This window comes from Corapipo altera, unplaced genomic scaffold, assembly GCF_003945725.1.
Source record: "Corapipo altera isolate COAL_440 unplaced genomic scaffold, ASM394572v1 75, whole genome shotgun sequence".
Lineage (NCBI taxonomy): Eukaryota > Metazoa > Chordata > Aves > Passeriformes > Pipridae > Corapipo > Corapipo altera.
Window position 1 is genome coordinate 12,034,066 of NW_020884887.1, and position 25,559 is coordinate 12,059,624.

The 25,559-nt window shown below is 42.0% G+C and overlaps 1 protein-coding gene across 1 annotated transcript in view; it reads left to right on the forward strand.

The window, feature by feature from the left end:
* COL23A1 (collagen type XXIII alpha 1 chain) overlaps nucleotides 1-25,559 on the forward strand; it is a 173,237-nt gene that overhangs the window by 98,826 nt on the left and 48,852 nt on the right. The window contains exon 2 of the mRNA XM_027643211.1: nucleotides 23,964-24,008. Coding sequence (XP_027499012.1) covers nucleotides 23,964-24,008 — 45 coding nt within the window. The remainder of the gene's footprint in view (nucleotides 1-23,963; nucleotides 24,009-25,559) is intronic.

A 25,559-nucleotide genomic window follows, 5' to 3' on the forward strand; every position in this document is an offset into this window, starting at 1 on the left:
TGAGTTTTGCTGGAGGTGGGAACAGCTGTGCTGCTGATCAGGATAGGAAGGCTCGTGCTCTCAAAGGATGGAGGGATCCAGAGTGTTTGATTTTCAAGTTATGAGTTAGCTTAAGTATAAAACCTCAGGAACAGCAGAGGGGCACTGTTTGCAAAATCCAAGTGAGTAGAAAATCCCAAAATGAGAATGTTTGAGGTGGTGTGAGCCTCTGAGCCTCCTCAGTGCCCAGCCCAAGAACCAGTTAGAGCTTTGGCTCCTGCCCAGTGCTAGGACAGGGAGTGCTCCCTTTCGTAAGGCTCGGTTGTATGGTGAGCACATGTACACATTAATATCTCTTACTGTGGTTAATATGAGCATATTTATTACTATTTTATATTAAACAGTTGTCATTTATGTTGCTCTTGTACCTCCAAGCTTCAGCCAAGGGCTGTGCCCTGCTTTGCACTTGGTTCAGCAGAAGGAGCTGCCAAAGCACCCGGTGCCACCCCGTGGTGGGTGCTCAGCACGGCTCGTGGCTACCTTTGCCCTGAGCCTTTCCCAAACTGCACCCAGACAAACCCCAGGGCTGCACAATAGCACCAAAATGTGCCATTCTATGATTAAGTAGTGCAGGTCATGGGCTACATTGTTTGAGACAGCTCCAGAAAATGTTCCTTATCGTTTAGTAGCACATTGCAGCTTTGTTTTCTGGAAGAGATTCCAAGACAGATGGCTAAAGGGGGTGGATTTAAAAGCATATGTGTTACCCTCCTCCTCTGCAAAAAAACCCCAATCCACCCCAAAAACCAACTAACCAAACAAAAACTCTCTCAAAAACCCCAAACCCAATAAACAAACCCCCAATCCTAATCAGGTTATTTAAGAGGCAGAGCACAGGGGAAGGTGAGGCTGAAGACCTGCTTCGGCTGACCTGTAGGTCTTCCCTTGTTTGACTTCTTCCCTCACCCCACCACCCCCAGCAACACATGAGGGAGAAAAAAAAAAAGATGCCCAAGGTGTGGACCTGGACGTGGGTCCTTTCGTTTGGTGCTGAGAGCAGGGTTTTGTGAGTGAGCCAAAGGATTAATGAAATGAGTTCTTATAGACACAATGAAAAATGACTTGATTGCCAAGAAACTGTCATCCTAATGAACTTGGGTAGTCTGTTTGTTGGAGACACCAGAAAATGGAAATGGGCTCGCATAGCTTTATTATATTCAAAAATAGACTTTAACTAGAACATTCTGTATTCTTTCCTGTTGAGTAAAAACAGGGGTTGATAGAAGTTGAAAGCAGCAGATAAGCTGATGTGGAGACACATATGGCTTGAAGCTAGTGCTCAAAAAGCAAGGAAGCCATAATCAGTTGAAGGTAAAAAGAAAAATGTTCATAGTAAAGAGTCCTGTTCTCAAGGCATTGCTTCATGTTGGTATGAAGACAAGTTTCGATTAAGTCCAGATAAATTCCTTTTTTTTTTTTAATGTGTACCTCATGCAAAATGGGTGTTTGTCACTGTCCATCTTCGTTACTAGGGAGGAAAAAATGTGGAAGCATGTTGCTGCTCAAGCTTTTGGGGCCTTAATGCCAGAAATCAATTCAATGTGGTCATCTTATGAAAATGCTCTAAGCAGCCCATGCACTGCTCGCATTCTTTTTAGTTGAAAATGATGAATTTCCTTCGGAATCAGTAATGTAAGATGGGATGGAGAAAATTCAGTTTTCTCTCTGAAGTTTGTTTTTTCTAGGGGTGTTCAATGGATCTGGGAAATGGCTAGATAAAATAAATTTGCTGGAGGAGGGAAGACCCATGGTGATGGCTAAAGGGACCTGTCCCAGATGACAGGCATCACATCTTCCCTGGTCTTCCCTCCTCTGGAAAATCTAAATCAAATCTAAATCATGACCATGATCATGTGGCCAAGCACAAGGGCTTGGCTGGATCTCTGCTGGCAGGACATGGGATCATGGTTGTTTGTGTCTCATATCTCTCTGGTACACCTAGAATATTGTTGATATTCATGGAGATCTTTCACATCTGCACAGTGAAGTCACTAGAGCAGGATGTCTTCATAAAAATGTTCTCTGCCTTGGACATTGTCTGTTCTGAAAGAAAAGAGGGAAATTATTTTTTTACAAAATTGAGAATACTTTCAGCTTTAGTACTGTTTCTGGTTGGGAAATGTAAATGATTGTTGAGTTCTTGACTATTTAATTTTTAAGTCAAAACATTCTCTGGAAAACACTTCCACTTTCTCTCCAGTATCTGGACAAGGTGATCATTGTCTGGTCTCAGTTTCCTATGACAGAAGTACAACCTAAATCAATGTTGGCCTTTTATAGATGTCTTGAATTACAGAAGCAGCACCATGACACTGGCAAATTAACAGAATGATGCAGAGTTATTTAACATACAGGAGTGGAATACAAAAACTCTACATGTTTTTCTTCCTAAACTGTTGCCCTTAGTTTTCATCAGTCAGATTAGAGTATAAAAAGTAAAGATAGTTGCAGAATATTGAACACAAAGGAGTAATTTGCTTGCTTTCATTTTTTTTCTGATGTGTCTAGAATGTAGTTGGTGGGGGACAAGTAAGTGATTCTTAAATTACCCAGCAATAGAGCATTTAGAGGGGTGAACAGAGCAGTACAAGCACTCCAGCTGGTACCCAGGATGAGAGTTGCCTTTTGAACTGAAAACCCAAAAACTTGACATTTTCCTGTCCATAACTGCAATTATTGGGTAAACTTCTCAAACACTGGGGAGTTGTGTTCCCTATCTGTAAAATCTGAATAACAATATTGTATAAATGTTCTTTAATCTCTTCCCATAAAAAGCTCTCTGGAAATTCCAAGAATTTGATATTAAATGCTAGATTTAACCTTTGTTGAAAGTTGAGTTTGCTAAGTTATTTATATATCTTTATTTTTTTAAGTAAAATATTCATTTGGCACAGTTAATGCCTTCTACTTTAGTCTAATAGAAGTGGCTAACAATAAAGTAAATTCTATAAGTAGCAGTGATTAAACAACAATTGAATGTCTGCATTTCACAGTATGTTCAGAGGCAGATTAAAAATGCCACAATGCAAGGAGTGATGCAGTAATGTGGGCTTTGTGAATATTTTGGGGTAACTCTGTGGCAGGACTTGTGGCTGTGCCTGTAGAGCGCTGGAGAGAGAGCTGTCCCAGCACGTGAGAGGAGTTGAAATGGTAATTCTCCAAGTCAAACAAGGAACTGATTGGTTATTGCTGGTTTAACTGTCATAAAATGTAAGTCAAGAAGGATACTGCAATTCAGGCTTTGGCACCTAATCTTCTCTCATTTGAACTCATGGCTCCTTGATTCCCTGCCATCAGTCCTCTCCTTTAGAAACTGCAATCTGAACTTAATGGCTTTCATCATAACAGCAATGAAAATACCATTTACCTATTTAAAATGCTCAGGGGGAAATGCTCGAGACTGATGCCTTGTGCTCCAGGCTATTCATCCAGTTTGATGACATCCCAGGTTCTCCTCATGGCTGCGTGTACACAGACATGCTGAGAAGCTTTGAGCTCTCTATCCATTTCTGAGCAATGATTAATTTGTGTCCACACCAGACAGCTCGTTGTGCATTAAGCCCTACCAGCCAACAGATAATTTTTCTAGCATTTGAACCAATTTATGACCTAGCTGACGTGCTCATTGTTTCCCTAAACCTGGCCAGTCAGCACCATCTCCTCCACAGAGCAGGAAATTAATCTTTGCAGTTATTCAACTCCATCAGCTTTCTTACCTGCTGCATGCAATTGTGCAGGAATTTGGCAAACTTTGAGCTACATCCTCAAGTTGTGTTCATGATAGGTCCCAGTGTTCCTCCCCTCCCTTTCCTGATCCAAACCCCCCCAGGCATCATCCGTTCTCCCACCCAGCTGGGTGGAACCAGAACACCCAGTGCCCATGGGAGAGGGTTTGGCTGTCATTTGTACAACCCAGGAGGGAATATCTGAGGTTGCTGAGGCTCATCTCTTGAGCAGACAGCAAACACATGACTGGGGGGTCTGAAGACTCGTCTTAAATCTTCTACTGTTGACTTTAATAGCTTGGGGTTATTAAAGATATGAAAGGCTTGGAGGGTGCCTCCTTAGATCCTTGGTTATGTCCCTGGTTTAAGATATGGGCATGGATGCAATTAGTCTGAAACTTCAGCAGGGTGAAGAGAAAAAATCACGAAGGAGACATTAACCAAAATGTGAACTTTTATCTGCCTGCTCATACAGATGCTTTACAAAAGGTGAACATGAAGCTCCTGTGTTGATTGTGCTGTGCTGTTGCTAATGTTGCTCTTAAGAGATGACAAAGCAAATAGGAATTGGAAAGGAAATTCAGTTCAAATTTTCCTCCATAAAGATTGAAGTAAGATTGGCACAAAGCCAGGTCTGTACCCAAGCCCTGTTTAAGTTAAACCCCCTATTTGCACAGGGAAAGTAGAAGTGAGCTTTCTGTGCAGCCCCACAGGGTCAGGAGGTTCTGCTCTGCCAAAGCCTCTCTGGGACTTTCATTTCAGTGTTCCCAATATCTACCTGTGTCCTTGCCCTGGAAGGAGTTCTGGAACTGAGCTAGTGTTAATTTTGTAATAACTCTTTGCTTAAAATAAAACCTTGTACATCCAAATTATTGGGCTTGTAATTTGCATGACTGGAAAGAGGCAGTTTGATTTTGTTTTTTAACTTTCAGGGATTGTGGAGACAGAACTATCATGTGGAGAGATTCACAGCAGAAAATGGGACACATCAAAAAGATGCAGGGAGATAAATTTCAAGCAATCTGAAATTAATTCAGAGGTCCTGAGGATTCCTCACTAAGTGCCCAGCATTTTACTGAAATGCCAACATCGTTTTTCTTTCCAATTTTGTTTTCTCTCTGAGCCATATCTATTGCCTTTGAAGTAGCTGCAGCTGAGGCCAGAATTTGTGATTGTTGGGAAACCAGAAGTTCTGAGCAAGGAAAAACCTTTGTAGTCTGTTCACAGGCGGAGCAAGAGGGTAGGCAAATATTTTTTCTTTTAATTAATATTATATTTCCAAGCCTCCAGCATTTGGTCCTCAGCTTCAGCCTGGTTGCATCAAAATGCGTGGTGCAATATTAAAAGTCAGTTGGCCACCAAGCAAAGACCTTCCTGGTCAAAGAGACCTGACAGGGAGAGTTTCCTCCATGCTCCTGTATTGTCAAATGGTTTAGGTTAAGGATTACAAGTCATGGGCTAAAATTTGACTGGCTTTGAGATGCAACACGTTGCTTCTTCTGGGAGTTGTGTTGGTTATTTGGAACTGTGGTTCATGTCAAGAAATCAAACCTTGGTTAAAATGCATTCAACACTTCCATCAACTTACTTAGAGTTCTAATAACAGGAATTGTGAACATTAAGGCTCTAAGCAATATGTGCTCATTGGGATTGCCACTGGTGTGTTGTAGCTTCTCACGGTTCCCAGTTCTTAACCTCATGTCCACAACTGCTAACCTGGAAACACCCTTGGATGTGACTGACACAATTCCTGTTGTCATGTGATTTTTAGTGACATAGTGAGAACAAGTGAGTATTGTGAGATATATTGAAAAATAAAGCCAGTGTTAAATCACATATAGCAGAAGTTGGTGTTGCATAGCACAGATCCTGCCATAACAGTGCTGCTGTTACAAATGGAAGCTGAAACTAATACCATCCCTTCCAGGGATTTAAAGATCACTACAGTTTCCTGCGATTTTTACGTGTTCCTTTCAATTAATTTCAAAAGAAAAGACTACAAAAATTCAAATACAAACCAGTCTGGATGTCATCTGGAATTTATTTGACCTCTTACATTGGCTCTAGAAGAAATCATAAACAAATAAACAAAACTTCTTTTCTAAGATAAAAAAGGCGCTTAATTTAATAAGTAGTTTAAAAAACAACTTGAAACTTAGTGGGGGAGGTTGCGTGTGGCACAAGAAAAGGAAGGAGCACATTTCATTTTAGTGGGGATGCTGCCAGTTCATGATGGTATGAACCCCCTGTCCAAGGCATGAAGAAATTCCTGTTGTGCTGAGCACTCCATGGCTTCAGTGCCCCATGTTCCTTAGGCTAATGAAGTTTTCATCTTTATATGGAGGGTTGGGATGTTTGAGTTAAAAAATAGTTATTTGGTTTTGGAGGGAGTAAAATTTTAAAGTCACTATTTGGTAAGGACATCTTTCTTCACCAACCAGCGCCAATACTCCCCAGGTACTTTAAATCTATGTGTTGATCATCAGGGTTTGTTTTTTGTTTTGTTGGTTTTTAAATGATAACTAGCCTTCTCTACCTTTAAAAAGGTAACTTCTATTTGGACCCAAATGTACAGTTTGGGGCACAGAGGAGCTCCTGATTTTTCTTTAAGACACGGTCCCAGTTCTCTCACCATCTCTCCCAACACTACTCCTCCTTCCCATGAGTCGCCACTGTAGATCTCTTGGATAAAATGTGCTGCTAGACATAAAACAAGAAAAATATTTGTTTACTCTGTGGCAGACATCTGTTTAGGATGCCGTGAAAATCTAAGTCTTATAGTAGTTTTGCAGATGTTTTTTGTACGTGACTTTTTCTTGGAAACCATGCGTGTTAGGAGGCACGAGTTGGGCCCTTTTCCTTCGGCGTCTTTGTCCAAGATGTTTGAAGGAGGAGGGACAGAGGAGTGTTGGCAGTGTTTGGTCAAAATGAGGACCCATTTGGACTTGAGCCACCAAAAAGGGTTTTTTTTCTGGGCGTGTACTGGGACACTCAGTGTGAGCTGAAAAAAAAAAAATCTTTCCTCCCTTCTAGGAAAATGTGGAGGAAACTTCAAGTGACCTGTACAGAAGTGGTGGAGCATGTCTAGAAACAGGTCTTTGGTTTTATGCAGAAAAACTGTTTTGAATGGTCTGAAAAGAGCTGGTTTGGTGGTATTCATTTGCAAATCTCTAGTGCACCGTGAGGAAAAGGGGCTCCCTGAGGTGTAATGGTCGCAGGGCAAGGCAGGTTCCCCTCCAGGGATAAACATGCGCTCACATTCAACCACTTACATATTTCTATTAAGATAATTCAGCCAACAAAACATATATAGCCAAGGGTGATAGAAATTGAGGAATGTGGACTTTTTCTTGGCAGCTTGAGTTTGGCTTGGAAGCATTTCAGGGGAGGATTAAATCTCCCTGCTCGGCGGGTCAGGGTTGGGGTAATGGGCGAAGGCAGAGGTTGGGATACGGCTGAACTGGGGATTAGTGCGGCACGACGGCGGGTCTGGGGCTGCTGGGAATGAGGATGCAGATGGAAATATGTCAGGCATCTTTCAGATGAGGCATTTCCAAACGAGCTGTGGTATTTTCAGGAATTTTGTGCCTGTGGAGTGAGGAGAGATGGATGACAGAGCTGCTACCTGTGCTCAGAGCAGGGCTCTGTCCAGGGTAAGGTGGGAAGTGAGAGTGCTCCAGGCTTGTTTGATCCTGCTTTGTTTGCTTTGTGGGGACTCAAATACCTGAAGTCAAACAATGAAAAATGACCTTTGTGCCCTGACATTGTTTGCTTTGTGAAATGATTCACTTTTTCGTTAGTTTGCTGGGTTTGTACAATATGCACATTGTATGCAAATGAGTATGGTTAAACCAGTGTCAAACAGGCTTACATTTGAGACAAGTTAATGTTTCTCTTGGCAGTCCTGATATCCTTTGTTCCTTATGTGCTGAATTAATTTCTTCTGCTGGCTCTTGCTCCGTGCATATGGCCCTGGTGACTGAGGGACTTGCTGAAAGGGCTCTGCCTTTTCACTGGGCAAGGTGGAAATTCCTCAGTTTTTGCAAAAAATGCACATCTGAGACATGACATCTTCTGCAGAGCTCCCAGAGCGAGTCAGGAGACCAAAAACAAAGGGTGAAGTTAAACAGTTTGTGGTATGAAGCTACAACAAACAAAACAAAGCTGGCCTTGACCTCACATTTGGGTATCTCGGGATTGACAGGCAGGCTGTGCCAGAAGGCTCAGTACTGGGATGTGGGATGGGTCCGGAGTGGTGACTCGGTGCTCGTGTCCTCTTTGCCTTGCTACCATAAAATCCAATAACAGGGTTTTAACCAAAATGCAGGGTGCAATCACCCAGGCTCCTAATGCAAACTGTAATTTCTGGATGCGTGGCTGCAAATCTGGACTTCATCCACTGTCAGCAAGAGCTAAATCCAGAGACAATGCTGGTGTGTGCTGCACTCAGTGTGGGTGTTAATGGCCTCTTAAACTGTGGGCCGGGCCAGCAGCACTTCAAGAATAAAGTGTCCAAACCATTTTTCAGGTTGTCACAGTGGTTCTGCTCAAAACATCCATTAAAACAGGTTCAAGGTTGGTTTTTGGTGTAAATGAAGCCCTTGGGGTTTGTGCAGGTTGGTTCAGGGGTGGTATGAGTAGCAGGTCTTTGTGGCCCTATAAAATGCTTGATTTCAATGTATTTAAGTACTGAAGGGAGAGTGTCAAGAGGATGGAGCTACGAAACAAATTTTCTTAACACATAATCTAAACTTTCCACGGTGCAGCTTGGGGCCAAACTTTGAGGTTTTCAGTGGTCTAAATGGAGGCATTCACACATCCCAGGCCAGGTCCACAGCAGAACCCCTTGGCTGGGACCAGGGACCTGCTGATGCAGGAGCAGTACTGGAGGAGAAGGAGCTGCTCAACATGTGTGCATGAGGGTTTTGGGCTGAACCCATCCATTATTCTTGTGTTTATTTCTTATTCCATCAGCTTAAGTTGCCTTTCTGGCATCTGTTTGTTTCCTTTGAGCAGTTTTAGTTATATTACTGTAAATATTTTCTAGTGATTGTCAAGTGTCCAGTTTACTTTAGTTTCTTGCAATTTCCTGCTGTAGTTTAAACCAATTTTTTTTTCTAAAAAGGCATAAGATCACCCTTCCCATAAGCACCAAACTCTTCCTTTTCAGGCAAAAGTTGTACCTCTGAAATTTCAAAGGCGCTTTTTCGTGATTTGAGAACTGAAAAAAAGAGGTGGCATCTACACCAATGAGTGAATTCTCCTTCATGGTTGTAAAACGATACAGTAAACCTGAGTGAGTCCCTTCTGCTGGAGTTAATGACCATGGGAGATTTATGATCATACTCTAGTCGTTGTTTATCCTTTTCTTTATACCATCCGTTCCCTGTTGAAACTCATTTTTTTTGTTTTGTATCTATATCCAATAGAATGGCTTTGGAACAAAGTGCAGTCAGTTGTCTTGTGTGCATGTGCTCTGCAAAACACATAAAAAAAATAAAATTCTCCTGGTCACCATAACAGTAATAACACAATAAATTCTCAGAGTGAACCATGGTGAATTTCTGTAATCTGGGACTCTATTTCTCTTTTTTTTTTTTTTTCCCCATTGTGAAGGTGCTCGTTTTACTAACTGCTTTCTAGTTTCCAATTCAGTTTGTGGACAAATGAGAGCTGGCTCATGCCCTGGGCTGCTCTACTTCTGCACAATTAATTTTTCTTGCACTCACATGAGCGAGGGCTGGATCTTATTTATTTCACCAAAGCGAAATTTTCAATATGAGAACAATTAATAAATGATTATGGAAAAGAAATTCGACATTCATTCCCCAACCCCTGTAAATTAGGTAATTGCCTTCTCCAGAGGGAAAGGAATTGGCAGAGGTTTCACAGGGAACTGCTGAACTGTGGTATTTGTTTGACATGTTTCAAATGGTTTAGCAAGCAAAATCAGATTCAAAAGGAAAGGGGTTTGTCAATCAGTCAACTTGTGTTGGGCTGTTGGTGTCCCCCTGTCAGTCAGAGCAATAACAGCTTTCGGAGGGGGTTGAGGAGTTTGCTGGAGGGAGGAAGAGAAGCAGCTGCAATAATTTGGGGGGTTTTTTTAGACATTCCAATTTTATACAAGTGACACATAGTTTCTTGGAGGGTCTGATTTATTATTATATACTTATCATATGGATTCAGGCAGAGTGTTTGCGAAATTTACTCTGCTCTATGGTGTTGCAGCAAATGTAAACACACATAATTCAACAGCCCCAGAAGAAAACAAAGGTGGGAAATCGCCTTTGTCAGCAGCAGGAGGGGTTTAGAGAGAGCTGTGAAAAGGAGAGGAGAGACAGAATTGTGACTGAGAGTAAGATTTGCTTTCATCTCCAAGAGGAAGTGTATGGGTCACTTTTGAGGAAAATAGAGATGAAGTGGTGCCAGGGCTTAGGGGAGGCTTGTGGCACATTGGATGGTGCCCAGGACAAGACTGGCCCTGGGGAAGGAGCCATGGGGAGTTCCCTGGCTGGGATATGGGGTGCAGGGGGCCATCAGGGCTGACCCCTGCAGCAGCCAGCTCCTTCACTCAGCTGAAACTTCTTTGAGCTCCAAACACGAGTAAAAAAGATAAGAAACAGAAACATCAGCAAGAGAGAGGTTTGACAGCCAAGTTGTGCAGGAACCAGATGTCCATTCTTCATAGCTTGCTTTCACCTGGGAAACAAAGGTTCTCGCACCTCTGCCTCAGGGTGAGGGAACACCTCCCTCCCAAACAAAAGTGTGGTTTAGGGGACATTTTAGTTATGGTTTCAGTGGACTTCATGGCTATGGATTCCCATGATGTTCCTCAACAGTATCCCCTGGGCACAGGATTTCTTGTTCACCAGTTCAGCAGATGTCATTTCTCTGTGTCAGATTAATTTAGGGTCATTTTTTTCCAGGTGGCAGAGCACTGTGTGGTGTGAAATACCTGCTCTGTGCAGTATGGCAGCACTGTTCCACGCCACAGGCTGCCAGAGGCAGTGGGAATTGCAGGGGATTCACAGCTGTGGATGGGGCTGACTGGGTGTAGCACCAAGATAATGTGGATGTGTGGTTGCAAAGCAAAATGTGCTTTGGTAATTTACTGGCTTTGTGGTCTTTTTAATTATCTGGAAAATCCAAACTCAGAACGGATTCGGAGACTGAGTGGTTTGGGGGGAGAGGGGGAAAAATACCTTTTTTTAGTTATTTTGTTTAAGTTCTTACATCAGTTCTACAGATCTGTATTTTTTTCTATAAAACCCTGTTGGATCTATAGGTATTTCTACTCTTAGGGAGAGAATTCTTGGAATGTTTTCTAACCCCTACAATGAGTGAAGATGTTGGGATTTGGTTTCACCTTCAGACTGGGTTCCATTGCTCAGCACTCCCTAAATCCCTCAAAGTCTCATCCTGTAACACAAACTGGTTGTGCATCACTCAACTAGGGATGCAGTAAATGCTGAAAGGCTGATTATGAATGTTGATTAATAATCAAATGACAACAACGCAATTCTTGGCAGAATGAGCCACATGTCATAGAAAATTTTAATCTGCGGGGAGAAAAACAGTGGTTTGAAAACATTATAATCCTGTGACTTCTACCAACATGGTTTTTCCTTCTTTTTTCCTGCTTTCAGTGTTAATTTCCATCTGTTACTCTTCAGTATGTGGATAACTGCCCTTCCAAAGGCTTCATTTATCTCCATTTCACAATTCAGTGGCAATATATCTACATTCATGCAGGACTCCCAAGGTTTCTACTTGAAATACTTTTAGATCCTCAGGTGAAATTACATCCAGTATATCAATAGTGTAAAAGTGCATCCTGGAATCCAGAAAGCAAAATTGAAAGCAGGAGATTTGACTTATTGTGTTACATTTTAAATCCAGGTCTGATTTTAGTTACAATCTTGGCAAGGTGCAGCAATAGGCATTGTATATTAATCAGTGTAAGATGAAGGCCAACCCTGCTGCTTCACTTTGGGGAGAGACCTGCCATTTTCTACTGCCTTTCAAGAGCAAGGTAGGCTTGGAGAGTTAGTAGAAATCTTTGTACAGTATCTGGAGATATGACTAGGAAAATAGCAGTCTATGGGCAAAGTGGCTCATAAAATGATAAAATGCTTCAACCAAGTCGAAAATTTACATATTTTGGAAATGAAATCTTACTCTTCGATTCTGTTTGGGAAATCTTTTGTTCCCTTGCCGTGCTGTGCCAAAAGGATGTGCTGTCTCTCCTGTGCCCAGGCATCTGCATCTTTGGTCCATGTGATCCCACGACTGCACTTGTCCTTAACACCAAAGCAAAAGAAAGTCAGATGCTTCTTGTATTTCCCTTTCAAATGTCTTTGGCTTGGTTTCCTTCTTCCACCGTGTTTTACACTGTTTTTCTCGAACTTGGACTCCTTAAAATACAAGTGGAAACTGATGGTAGTATCCAAACTTAGTAACATATTGGATAGCTTTGCGCAGAATAATTGCCTCTCTCTTTTCATCTCATCTCAGTGGTTAAAGAGCAACAATACCTCATCTCCTCTAAACCTTTGAACCTTTCCTGGATATGGTTTGGTAAATTAAATTGGCAATCCAGCATTTGTTTAGCTGATCTCTAAAATGCACAGATGATAAAACTCAAGTATCTGCAGGTAAAAATTTGCACCTTGGGATTGTCACAAATAATTTAAATTTTCCATTTGATCCTCAAGATGCTTTTCACTATTAAAAAAACATGAACATCTTCCACACTGCTGCCTTTCTATCCTATTGAACCTCCTTTCTTACTTTAAAACGGGAAAGAATAGGTTTAGCTGTCACATCAAAAGATTTATAAACCTATTGCTTTATAGACAACTGAAACGCTGGAGCTGAAAATGGTCTAAGTACCTCTGAAAGATGCATTTGGGTAAATGGTAATGAGTTAAACACCTGGAAGAAGCAGCTGAGCAAAGTCAGTCACTTCATTATGGCTTTTGGAAGACTGGTGAGCCTGACGCAGCCAAATAAACCAGACTGGTCACCAAATGAGATGCACTGAGTAAGCAGATGAGCCATGGTTGCACAAATTACGGTGTTCATTTGGGGAATTTGTGAGTTTAACATGCACTTTCAGAGCTCCACAATGTACCTCACACCTCAGAAAGCCTTCAGCTCAGCCTCGTGCTTGGAAGCAGCTTTTGTGCAATGCAGAAGATGATTTTGGGCTACAATGAAGTTGTTACTGAAACATTTCCCAGATGTGTGAGCAGTATATCATCTCCTCTTTGCACTTCAATAGAAACAACCATTGCCACTGAATTCAGGGCCAGAGCAGGCCCCAAACATGGTAGAAAGGGGCTGTAACAGAGTTTGCCTTTGCAAATTTGTACGTATTGGCTCATGCCATTGCACTAATTGGGCCTGTTACCCACCCCCAAGGCATGGCATGTGCCAGAGAAGTGTCAGTAGGCTTTCTGCTATCTCAACCATGTTTTTCTACCTGCTGATACACCTCTTTTTTCTGTCCTGATCTTCCTACAGCTGTTTTATTCTCAGTCTCATTGCCAACCATATGCTTTAGCATCCACATTCCCAGCCTGGAGTGAGCTCTCCTGCACCCTGACTCTGGTCCCTGCAGCCTGGACTGGGCTGGGCATGGGCAAAGGGAGGTTTCATGTCTCTGTGGCCAGGTATCTCGGGTTTGAGTTGTCTTATCTTCTGCTGGAAGTTGTAATTAAATTCTGGACTACTCTTTTATACTTTGAGGGGCTGCCCATGACTTTGTGCAACAATTGCCCGTGCCCAGCATGAAAGTGATGGTGTTCTTTGATGTTATTCTGGTTTTGCTTTTTTTTTTTTATTAATCAATTCCTCTGCATGTTAATTGAATTCAAACTTGACAGGGATTAGCATTATGGCTGGAAGCTTAATTCTTTAAATGGAGACATGTATGTTGCTCTTAAGTTAGTCATTAATTGCTTTTATTTATTAGTGCTTATAAGTGTGGCCATTTAGACCTCACCTGGCAATTTTAACTGCAACTGCCTCAGCATATTTTTGTGCTGGAAGCTGTGCAATGTAGGTTAGGTACACAGCAGTAAAAGGGATTATATTGTTTTGATCATTCATACTTGCTACAGGAAACACTATTCTTTCTAGGGAGTGAATATGACTGCAGCACGTGCTGTTTCTGTCTGTATAATGGAAACTATGTTTTTCATAAGAGTTTATGTATTCCTTTGTTGGAAGGATCTCAGATGGGTGGGAAAGCAAACTGTTTACACACAGTCAATCTGGTGTTTGCCCAAGGTTGGCAGGGAGAGAAGACACTTGTACTTTAATTATATGCTCAGTTAAAATGAGGAGAAGGTCAATAATTAAATTTTTAGCATGGTGAAAACTCAAAGTCTAAATATGGCATTTTAACAAACAACAAAACCCAAGTGGTTTTTTTAAAGAAATATTTTCTTTTTTTCCCCTCTGCATCTCTTCTGTAAAAATTTTTCATCACTGATTTCATTGCATTATCAGGACTCAAATGAGAAACACTGCTTATGAGCAAATATAGCATCTGAATTTGGGCCAAGAATTCCTTTTACAGTATAAGCTTTTGTGTGAAATAAAAGCCAAACAGCTGCTCACAACTTAAGTCTGAGTAAGTGATCTAATACTATTGCTCTGGTCTCAAATTTGAGGCTAAATTGTTTCTTTGCCAAAGACCTCGTGCCAACCTACCTGGTCCCAATTTGTGAGAACAAAGTATATTGTTTCTGCTGCTCTGGGACTGAAATCACTTAATTTGCCATTTTTTTTCCATTATAATTTCTACCCTGATGTGTGAAACATCCACAAGATTGAGAACTCAACTTCTCACCTCCAGTCCTCCAGGAGATATCTCAAGTAGGAATATCCTTGCAAGGCTGGTCTGACATGATGTGTAGGGATATTTTATTGCACTTGAAGGCTGTCTCTGACCGCTAGTGTAATTGGTTTTTGATTGATTTTGCTCTTTTTTTTCCTCAGATCTTCTATTCTCATTCTTGATCTCCTATTTCTACTTTGCTCTTCATCAGCTGCTCTCCAGGCTTTCCCCAGGACACCCTCCCAGTGTGTGAAACCTCTTCCCAAAGGATGACTGTGAGACCACCAGGGACTAAACTGGAGACCCTTTTCCAAGCATTAGCCATGATTAAGCCTTTTGGCAACAAAACTTTCCCAGTCCTCAAGAAAAAGCTTAATTTTTGACAAGGCAGATATCCCAAAATAATTTCAAGTAGAGGTTTCAAAGGACTTGGGATGCTCCTCAACACAGGAGATAACCAGAAGCTGTAAGTAGAGCAACCTAATTTTTCAGTTGTCCAGTTCCTCCTCCAGACAACCACATTTGGACTGTGTTGGAAGGACAGAGGGATGTTTCAAATAACTAAAAAATATTGTGGCCCTGTGGCATTTAAATTTAGACCACTGACTTTGATGCTTCAGGAAAAAATACTACCAAGAAGGGGGAACCTTTCTAGCTATGAAAAAGAAAGAATATTTTCTACACCCTGTTAGGCACAGACAGTATCTCTCAAATATACAGTTATGCACTTGCCCTTTCACTAAAGGTTATGATTTCCAAAGAATTTGAGTTGTCCTGGAAGTATACAGTTAGAGCTTATGTTCCTGTAAGACTTATTGCAAACATATTAGCAGAAGGGAGAAGAGAAACCCATAGGCCAAAAATGTCCTGTCCTCTCCCATGTTGGTGACTCCCTCAGCTTGTACCCAGCAAAATTTGGGGTGGCCCCAGCCTTGTTCATCACAGGGCAAAATTGAGATTTACGTGCTCGTTCTAAAAATTTCTTATTTTAATAGAAACTAAAAATAAGGACATTTGAGGCATGCGTGTGTTGTATTTACAAGTTTACATTGTTACTGAGATTTTATTCTACCTAAAAGAGAGAGAACTTTATTTTCTCTTCTTTTTCCTTGGGTCAGCAACTCTCTGCTTGTGGATGGTCTGCTTTCTTCTTGTGACATGTGGGGACACGGTTTAGGGACTTGGCAATGGTGGGTTAGTGGTTGGACCTGATGATCTTAGATGTCTTTTCCAACATAAATGAGTCTGATTCTTAAATGAACTGCCTGTTGGATAATTCGGGCAGTGTGAATTCACACACCAATTTCATTTTGGGGGTTTGGGAGAAGGATTGTTTGTGTCCATCTTCCATCACTTAGTTCTGTTGAAATTCCCAGTGTGGGAGTTTCACTGGATGTTTTATATGGGGTAAAATTATTTTGAAACAGCCTTGTTAATATCCCTAATTTACAGCCATTTACTTGTGTGACACTGCTGTCATTGTGATAAAATGATGTGAAGTTTTGTGCAGCTTTTACTTATGTATAACAAGGCTTCATCCTCGTGGAAGGGATTTTGCTGTTTGGGTTTTGTTTCACCAAGATGTGCTCTTATGTGTCTTTTGAAGCATATGGCATCATGTAGCCCTGGTCAAGGGTTAATGGAGGTAATGGAAAAAGAAACAGCTCCAGAAACTCACTTCATATTTGTTTGACAGGGTATTCCTGATCTTGCTTTATAAAGATGATGATGCTTGTGGAGGAACGTGTAGAAAACAAGATAGTTCTTACAAAGGTGGAGGAAATGCCTCCTGCATGCAGGAAATTTGGAGTGGAGAGAGGGTTACACAGGAGAAAAGTGTTTCTTTTGTAAACCACAGGAGGAAGAATTTAACCAGTTTTTTTAGAGATGCTGAAATTGTGACATGTAAGTGCAGTGTTGGATGAGTTTGGAAACAGGAAAACTTTGATTTTTATGTTGGATTTGATTTGTAATGCATAAGCAAAATCTGTTGGTGATATTGTGCTGTGGTTGTGGGCTTGCTCTTAGGATGGACTTGGCCCTGTCCCTTGGATGCTTTATGGTTTGCACATGGCAGCTTGTGCTCTCCTTCATAGGAAACTGGGAAACAATGAGGATGGGAAATCCTGCCAGAAGGGGCATTATCCACAGAATATATCTGCAAGTGTGAGAATAACATTTAAATACAAAGGATGTGATTTTTTTTTTGCTTAAAGTCTCTAATATAACTTCTATATACACTTGTAATCTAAAGTTAGTGGGATCTTCTCTAGATATCCAAGAAACCACATTATTCAGCTGCTCTCAAAGTCCTTACTTGCTGTTTTCTCTTCTCAATTTTTGCATATTGAAAATGACAAAGAGTATTTTATTTTTTCTCTGTGGGATCTTGGCTCTGGAATGGCTAATTCTCGTTGTAGATAAGACGCATTAGCTCTGAGTACTTCCGTGCTCCGAAGATGCAATTCATCAAAACCCAAGTACTTTGTGTCAGATCTGAATGTTTCACAAAAGATTTTGTAATCCAACATGTCAAACTTGTTTAAATGTGAGATTGTAACTGAAAACTGAAGGAAGCAATAAGTGCTTTGTTATCTTGCTTACCTTACAGAAGTGTCTTGCAGTTCTTGGGGAAAAAAAGGAGATTACCTTATTTCTGCAAGAAATGCACAACTATCTCATGTTGGAGAGCTGCTCCTGAGATGTGCATCTGCTTCTTGTGTTGGTAAACAGGATGATATTTCATAGAGGCAGATTTAGTGATTCAATGATCATCTCTGTCTGATGAATAAATCTACTGGTGGTGATTTCCTGGTTCTTTCCAGAGGTAACTTTGTGTTAGTAATTATTTGAGCAGGAAAATAGTTTACAAATGCTCTCTGAGAAAGCAGACCTTGAGGGGATTCTCTGGCTCATCTGTTCTGGGCAGTAATGCTTTGTTACCTAGTGCTGAAGATAAAAGGATGATGAATTTCAGTCAAATGCTACTGGAGGGCTCTAGGGTGAGTTTGGCATCACTTCTGTTCCCCAGCTCTATCACCACAAGGATTTCTAGCTTGTGTCCATAGAAGGAAAAGGAGTTCTGTGTTCATTTTCCAGATTCACGTTGATACAACCATGCTGAACCAGTAAATCTCAGAAAAGAAGGGACTGAGACCCAAATGCCTTTTTTATCTTTCTAAGTGTTTTAAGTGTGCAGGAGCACATGGGGACGATGAACAGAGCTGGTCACTGTTCTCATAAAGAAACATGAAACCAAATCTGTGTGCATGTTTGTGCATAGACACTTTCTGAAAGATGTTCAAAGTTCCCATCTCTGTCCAGGGCTCGTACTGGAGCAGCTGCCTCCCTGCAGATGTGGGAAACTGAAATCTGCCACGAAAACTTTTTTACCTTGCATATAGCAGTTCCCACAGCTGCCAAAATATGCATCCTCTTGTTTTAAAAATAGAGGGGGGGGGTATGCTGAAAACATCTGCTCCTGCCCTGCGCTGCAGCTGTGCCAGTGTATTATCTGGAAATGGCCTGAGTAAGACCAGCCATAACAAGAGGAGAAAAATCCCATGTTTGATGTAAGTGCAATTGTGGCTTTATTCCAGTCACTTCTTAATTTATATCTCAAATTCAGTTTATCTTCGTGCCCTGGTGACTAAACAAAAGAGCTGTATGCACTTGACTGTTTGAAGAAACTGTCTCTGGGTGTGGGAAAAAAAAAGAAAAAATGGTTGAAGGGTGGGGGAGGTGGAATCCAGAGTATGGAGCGAGTGGCACCATCTCAGTTGTTTTAAATGGAGCATAATCAGTGCTTCAGTTTTGGTGGGTGTGAATGTATCATTTCACTTTTTGAATGAGCTTTTGAATGAGCAATTTTACTTTTATTTCTTTTACAGTATGCATCCATCCAGGGTAAGAGGGGACTTCTCTGGCTGCAGTTAAAAAAAACACTGAAATGCCCTCAATTTGTCACTGGTCATGAAATGCTGTGTCATATTGAGTTAACACACCTTGTGTGCAGGTTTTATTGGTGCTGGGGAATGTTAAATTTGGGAGTTGGATTTGCTCTGCTGAATCTTGTTGGGGTAGTTTAAGACACCCTCCAGTTGTGCTCCCCATCTCCTCCTGGATATTCCTCATTTTAGCTTAGCTCTAGGTAAAGCAGAGTTTGAGGCTGTATACCCTTAGTGCTGAGGTCCTGAGGTGATTTAGTCAAAACATATTTTGAATACTGCCCCTTTATTATCCCAGTAATAACAGCAATATTCCAGTTTGGGCCCTGGAGCAAACGCTTTATTCCGTGAGGTGGAGCCCAGCTCAACCTGATGCATTGCGAGGAGGATGCTTGTGTGAGTCCCTGCTCAGAAAGACTGTGAGGGTATAAGAAGGAAAACAACTCCTTGCTTCTTTTGTATCTTGAAAGCAACTGGATCACCTATGGAACTGCAAGGAGCTTTCCCCAGCTGACAGCTAGAGGTTGCTTTCTGGGTGGCTTTTTCCTAACACAAAACGTAGCCCAGGATTTCAGAGAGCTTTTGGGGCACTTGGGCCAAATTTGAAATGAATCTAGATATTACTATTTTGTTTTATTTGGAAAACTTCTGTGGACTGTAGGTGCTGCATGTTTCCAATCTGCCTCTGGTATTTGCTTTGAATCTTTGGGCCTGTTGGAATCCAAAGCCAGGAAGGTTCACGCAAAGTGTTGTGACCCAAAACTGTTTAATCTCAGATCTGCGGTCTCGGAGCCGCAGCCTGACTTGGATACCTGATGAGTATCAGCTGAGCAAGCATCTCAGAATCTGACTTCTGCCCATGAACCATAAACCTTCTCCCCAGGGAACAAGAAAGTAAATTGGCCTTTGTGCAGGAGCAGCCAGCTAGACCAGGGCCGTGGTTTCCTCGTGCTCAATACCAGACCCCACGGTGCTGTGCTGCAAAGTTCTCCTTCCTTCTAAGTGAAGCCATATGAAAACAAAACAAAAAAAATCAACTTTTCTAAGAGTGGCTGAACCAACCAATTTGTTCAAGCTATTCTTCTGGTCGATTCATTCTTAACTGAAAAAACACTGATTATGTTGAAAGCAACTTGAAAAATGCCAAAAGGGAAGAAGGGGAAACAAGTTAAACCATTCCAAGCTCACAAAAAAACCCCACCCCAAAATTAAATGCAACCGGGAGTGGTGTAAACAATGGTGTAAAACTTAATAGCGTGTTAGAGCACAATATGTTAGATATGAGCTCCTCTAGAAAATAAGGCCCTAAAAGTAACCTTAACATTTATCATTGAGAGGCCACAACATGATCAGCTCACTGTGTCATGCTTGACCCCTCTGATTTAAGGATCCAGTAAGATAGATCTTCATTTCACTTGGCCAAGGTTTATACTTGAATGCTGTTTCTAGCTACTTTGGATCAACATATCCAAAAATTAAGTGCCCAAGCAGCACATGGCTTGAAGGAAGAGATGTGCTCAGTCATGGTACATGTCTGTGTGTACATTCTCAGTGGAAAAGGGTGATGTGTAGGAGAAATGTAAAGGAAAAGCACAAGCTGGTGCCAGAAGTTCTTGGGTAAAATGTGCTTTACTGGCATAGCATTTAAAAAGCAGTGTCTGTATTCAGTGGTGTTTTTCTGGGCTGTGGTACCAGGCTGTTTCTTAGCAGCACTGTAAACTGTCCTCAAGGAACATTGGTTTGCCTTGTGCCCAACAGGAATTTGCCCAGGCAACAATTTGCCCATGCAGCTGAAGGGATGGGAGGCAGCAATGCAGCCTCTTAACCACAGGAACATGGGTTAAGGACCAGACTTCCTTTAATTACAAGGGGTAAAGAGACAATAAACACATGTACCATAGACCTGTTTTCCCAGTGTTGATGGATTACAGTGTTCATCAAGCAGCCCAATTTGTAGTTACCCAATTTGCAGTGGTAAATTAGTTCAAACAAAGGTTATTTACTGCACTGTGGACAATTACATGGGCTTGGCTTTTGTCAATATTTTGTGTGAGCTATAAAGTGATGTTGATTTTTAATATTTCATTTACTTGCCCACGGTAGATGACATAAGTGGCTGCTACCCAGCAATTGTGAGTCTGTTTGTGAACTTTCTACCTTGTTTCTGAGAAGCTATTATTTAGATGCATCCATCATCTCTTCCTCATAATATTTTCAAATAGCAACATATTTCAATGTCTTTCTTTGGGTTTGGATTACTAAATCTATCATCTTACTGGAGATCTTATGGTGTTGTCAGAAATTGCATATTATGCTCTGGATTAAGATTGTTTAGCTTGAACGTGACAAGTTGTTTAAAAATAGACTGTGTTATGCTTTGTATTCATTCTGCTCTCCAAAACTGCCTTTCATAACAATGTAAATAAAGGACTCCCAGAACTGATACAGTGGAGCTGGCACAGTTTGGAGAAAAGACTCAGCTATTGCCAAATTGACTTTAATGCAACATAAATCTTAATTACATTGAACAAGCATCAGGCTGCAAGGTCTTGGGAGATGCAGTCATTAGGTAACAGTTTACAGTGAACATTTAGTTTCAAACAAATTCTCAGGCCTCCTTAATTTGCTTCGTAGTCTCTGAAAGGGGTTGGAAACAAGAGGTTTAATATGGATTCACTTTATGCCCAACTCATTTAGCAGTATCCAAAGTTGAGGGCCAGGAATAGGCTAGAAATTGCTAAAATAATAATTCCCAATCGTGCAGACAATTGACTTACAAGGTTGCAGATGGCATTAATGACTCCTGGAGCTGGGAGCTCTATGTCCTGCTTGCCCACATCTGCATCACAGGGCTGAGAGCTGGAACTCTTGCCCAAAGCAGATACTGGGTATGATGTTCTTTCTTTTAATCCCCACTAAGATTTCTCTCCTCAGACGTGTTTCCTAACCCAGCTACTAAATGGCAGCAGGTTTCTAGATTTGATTTCTAAAACACATCTCTCTCTTTTTTTTTTCCTCTCTCTCTTTTACCAAATTGCTTTCAGGTGAAAACAACAAGTAAAACAGATGAGAATGGATTTTTAGCTTTTTCTCTCTCAACTTTGGTTCTCTCACACTTGCCACAAGCAATATCTCTGAAATATATTTTTAATTCCATGTGCTGCACCCGTTTTACAGATTTTCTTGAGGACTGTAGGGAAAGTTCACAAGATCGTAGACTGGGTTGGATTGGAAGGGACCTTTAAAGATTATCTAGCCCAATCCCCCTACAATGAGCAGGGACATCTTCAACCAGATCAGGCTGCTCAAAGCCCCATCCAGTCTGACCTTGAATATTTCCAGGGATGGGGTATCTACCACCTCTCTGGACAACCTGTGCCTCCGTAGGCAAGAGTCAATTTTTCTCTTGTGGTGTGAAGTATCAAGAAATCACTTAAACTTTAAAAAAAAAAAAAAAAACAAAACACAACAAACCAGGATTAAATTTCCTTTTTATACAGCATATTTGGTTCCTTGCAGGTTTCTCACATTCTCAGTTGAATGGCTCCAACCTGAGCTCATGTGGGAGCTCCATGCATTAACCCTTTGACATCAACCCTCCTTTAAATTGCCTCAAAGCATCACTACCAACTCATTACTCACTTGTTTAAAAACTTGGCCTCCCTCTCCTACACCTTCATTAGGACATTTCCTCCTCCCCAAGAAAGCCCCTGTGCTTTCTGCCTGCTGCCAGCAGAAGAGGTAAAGAAAATGGTTATGAGCGAGCCACTCTAAACACATCCAGGAGGAGTCTGTTGAAAGCCAGGGAAGGATTAAGCAAAGCTGGTGTTTAAAGCAGCCTCCACACCCCAAGGGAGGCTGAAGGCTGCTGGGGCTTGGGCTCTGCCTGGGGGTCAGACCTCCACAATTAGCCAGGAGGGAGGTGCAGGTAGATGGACTTTAATTGCTCAGTCTCGTCTGGTGTTTAAGGTTGGAAAAGGTGCTTCATTAGAGTCGTGGTTGCTCTCCATAGCAGCTTGGCTTCAGGATGGAGTAAACCTTTCTCCTGGGTGTAATTGGTTTCAAGGATTAATAAGGCTGAAAATATGCTGGGGTTTTGTTTTTTTTTTTTGTTATTTTGCCTCACCCATAGAAACTTGTGAGGAAGTCAATTAGGGATTTACAACAGACACTTCTACCAATCCCTTCAGAAGGCACCTGGAGCTTCTGGCTGCAAGTTGCCATTCCCATAGCAAGGGACCAAGTGGGGCTTGGGGCTCTCTCTGCAGCCCATGTGAGTGCAGGGGGTCTGCTGGAATTGGGAAGGGGGAGTGCTGGACAGTGTATCCAAACTTTAAAGCGCAGAACACCAGCCCACAGCTGAAATTCCAGTTGTTGGAGATACAGTTGCACATTTGGGCATAGAACTCTTTAAGCAACAGGGGAGATTCTGATAGGAGCACAGAAATATTTAATAGTCTTTGTTTATCATCCTTTTCCAGCAGAGAGGAGAGAGAGCAGTGTAGTTTCCCGGATAAAAAATGAGCCCTTGCTTTTTGTTAACATTGCTGTCACTCAGAAAATGCTCCACCAGAGCTGGCTGACCTGCTGCACAAGGGTACAAAAAGTGGCTTTTTCTTTCAACCTGGCAATGCACGTGTTGTGGGAGTGGGAATGCTGCCAGGTCCCAGGGAGGGAAGCCTGCTGCAGCAGAGAGGCTGCAACACATGGACATAAAGGACATGATGTTATGGCTTTGTCAGGGACTTGGATGTTCTATGTGTGCTGGAGCAGTGTTCTGCAACTGTGTGTGTTGAGTGCCTTTTTTCCTTAATTAAGGGTATTTTGTTATTTATGGTACTTTATCAATCCCTTGGCCATTGCTTCCCAGAAGGGTAAGAGTACAAGCAAGCTTTACATCTGAAACCTGGGTCTAAATTCATAAATGTATGACCAGATCTAGGCTGTGTCAGCTGTCTGCACTAAAAACATTTCTGACTCAGACAATGATTAGTACCAAAAGGTTTATAAAGGTTCCTTGCTTTAATTCTTTAGCCACTGTGATTTCCCATCCAGTTACAGGCATTTGCAGCACTCAGGGACTGCACAGTGCTGCCACCCCCCCGCAAAGTTTTTTTTCCAGAATTTTGAAGCATGTAAGACATAGTTCCCTCTGTGTGGACAATACCAATAACTTCAAAACCTGCTTCCCAGCTTGCCTGGGAGCCTGACCTTGGCTTCTTCACCAAAATTCTATATGTTAAGAAAGAGTGGTATTTAAGATGTGCAGCCTGCTGATTTTTTCGGTAGTTGGGAAAGGCGGGGAGACACGAGGTGGGCTGGATCTGAAGGGAGGACATGTAGTGGGTACTCTCCTGAACTCTGCCCATGGGGCATCACTGACCCTGTGCTCTCTGCTCCCCACAGGCCCTCCAGGGAGGCGAGGGAAGCCTGGCCGGCGCGGAGAACCCGGTGAGTGTCACCTTGTCCCAGCAGAGTCACTGAGGGCTCTGTGGGTGTCATTGGGTGGTACTGGAGCCTTTTAATAATGACACTGGTCACCTTCATCTAATGGGCTGTGGAACTGGGGCGTCCCATGTCCCTGTGTGCTGGATATGAACTAAATATAATATAAAAACTAAAATAATAAACAAAAAACCACTAAAAAATAAATAAAGGAAAACAAGCAAACAAGCAAAACAAACAAATCCAACTCAGAACACCCACTGCTGTTGCATATTTTATCCATCCTTCCATTTCTCCCTTGCAGCATTCAGCCTCGTTATTGTCCCATCCAACACTGAAGAAGGACTGTGAATTAACACACAAACAGAGAACCCCTCAGCCATTTTTAGGTGGGAGGTGTGCTCTGGCTTGTTCTCTGCTTGTGGACGTGTCTATATGTTTCCTGCTGGCCATATGATGGATGGTGTCAGCATTTCAGAGTCAGGGGTAACCAAACCTCAGCCACCTGAGCCACCAGTGTGCCCTCACACCGGGTGAGGCTGCAGAGCAGCCTTGCTGGGAATTAGTATTTGAGCTGACTGTTTAATATTGTGTCTCTGTCACTTCAGTGTGTCTGGTGGGGGTTTGTATTTTTTCCCCTGTCTTGTGAAATGGGAAAGCACCAACCCCCTTTCAGCTGGGGAGAAGTGCTGTTTACATTCTGCTGTAGGGTCTGAGTGCTGTTGGAGGGGGGAGAGATGCAGTTGGTGTTGCTCTTTCTAAGGAATCAGTCAGACAGGGATGTGCCTGGAAAGCCACACAGTTTGCAACTCTCTCTGTGTGAGAGAAAACAGCAGATTAAATTGTCCACTTCTCTGCTCTTGGGTTCCTGAATATGGAGAGAAGGAATGAGGACCAGGTAGATTTTCATTTAGCAAGGAAGATGATTTTGTTCTCTGCTCCCTCTTGCTATAGAAAATACATGCCTGGGTTTTCAAAAAGGGCATCTCTGATCACTAATATTTTAAACAATTTTTTTTAACTTTGGGGGAAAGGAAATTGAGGGGGTTTGTGCTGCACACCAGCAGCATTTGAACTGGTGGATTGACTTCCATGGAAGGCAGGCAGGCATTTCCCTTCTCTTCCACTGATGGTATTTCAGTGCATTAGGTGTTTTGTGAGATATTTTTGTTCCTGAAGCATCAGGGATTTACTCCTGGCCAAGGGATGGGTACTGCACTCGTTGGGGGAAAGGGGTGTGGATCCCAGCCAGCTTCATTAAAGCCCATTTTCCTTGGGCTGTAGGAATAACCACCAGACAGCTTTGATTCTTTTTTTTGGTTGGCTTTTAGCTGTCACTAATGGCTTTAAAAAGCACAGTGGAGTACAGCATTCAACCAAGGGCAGCTGGAGAGGTCAGCCAACGAATCTGATTTTGTATGCAGGCATTTGTGTAAACGCTGTCCAAGATGTGTCTCTAGTCCATACAAAATTCTGGGAGGCAGCGCTGAGCTTGCACGTGCCCTTCAATCCCTTCTCCCTGTTTCATCCAAAAGCTTTTGAAAAGCAACATTTGCC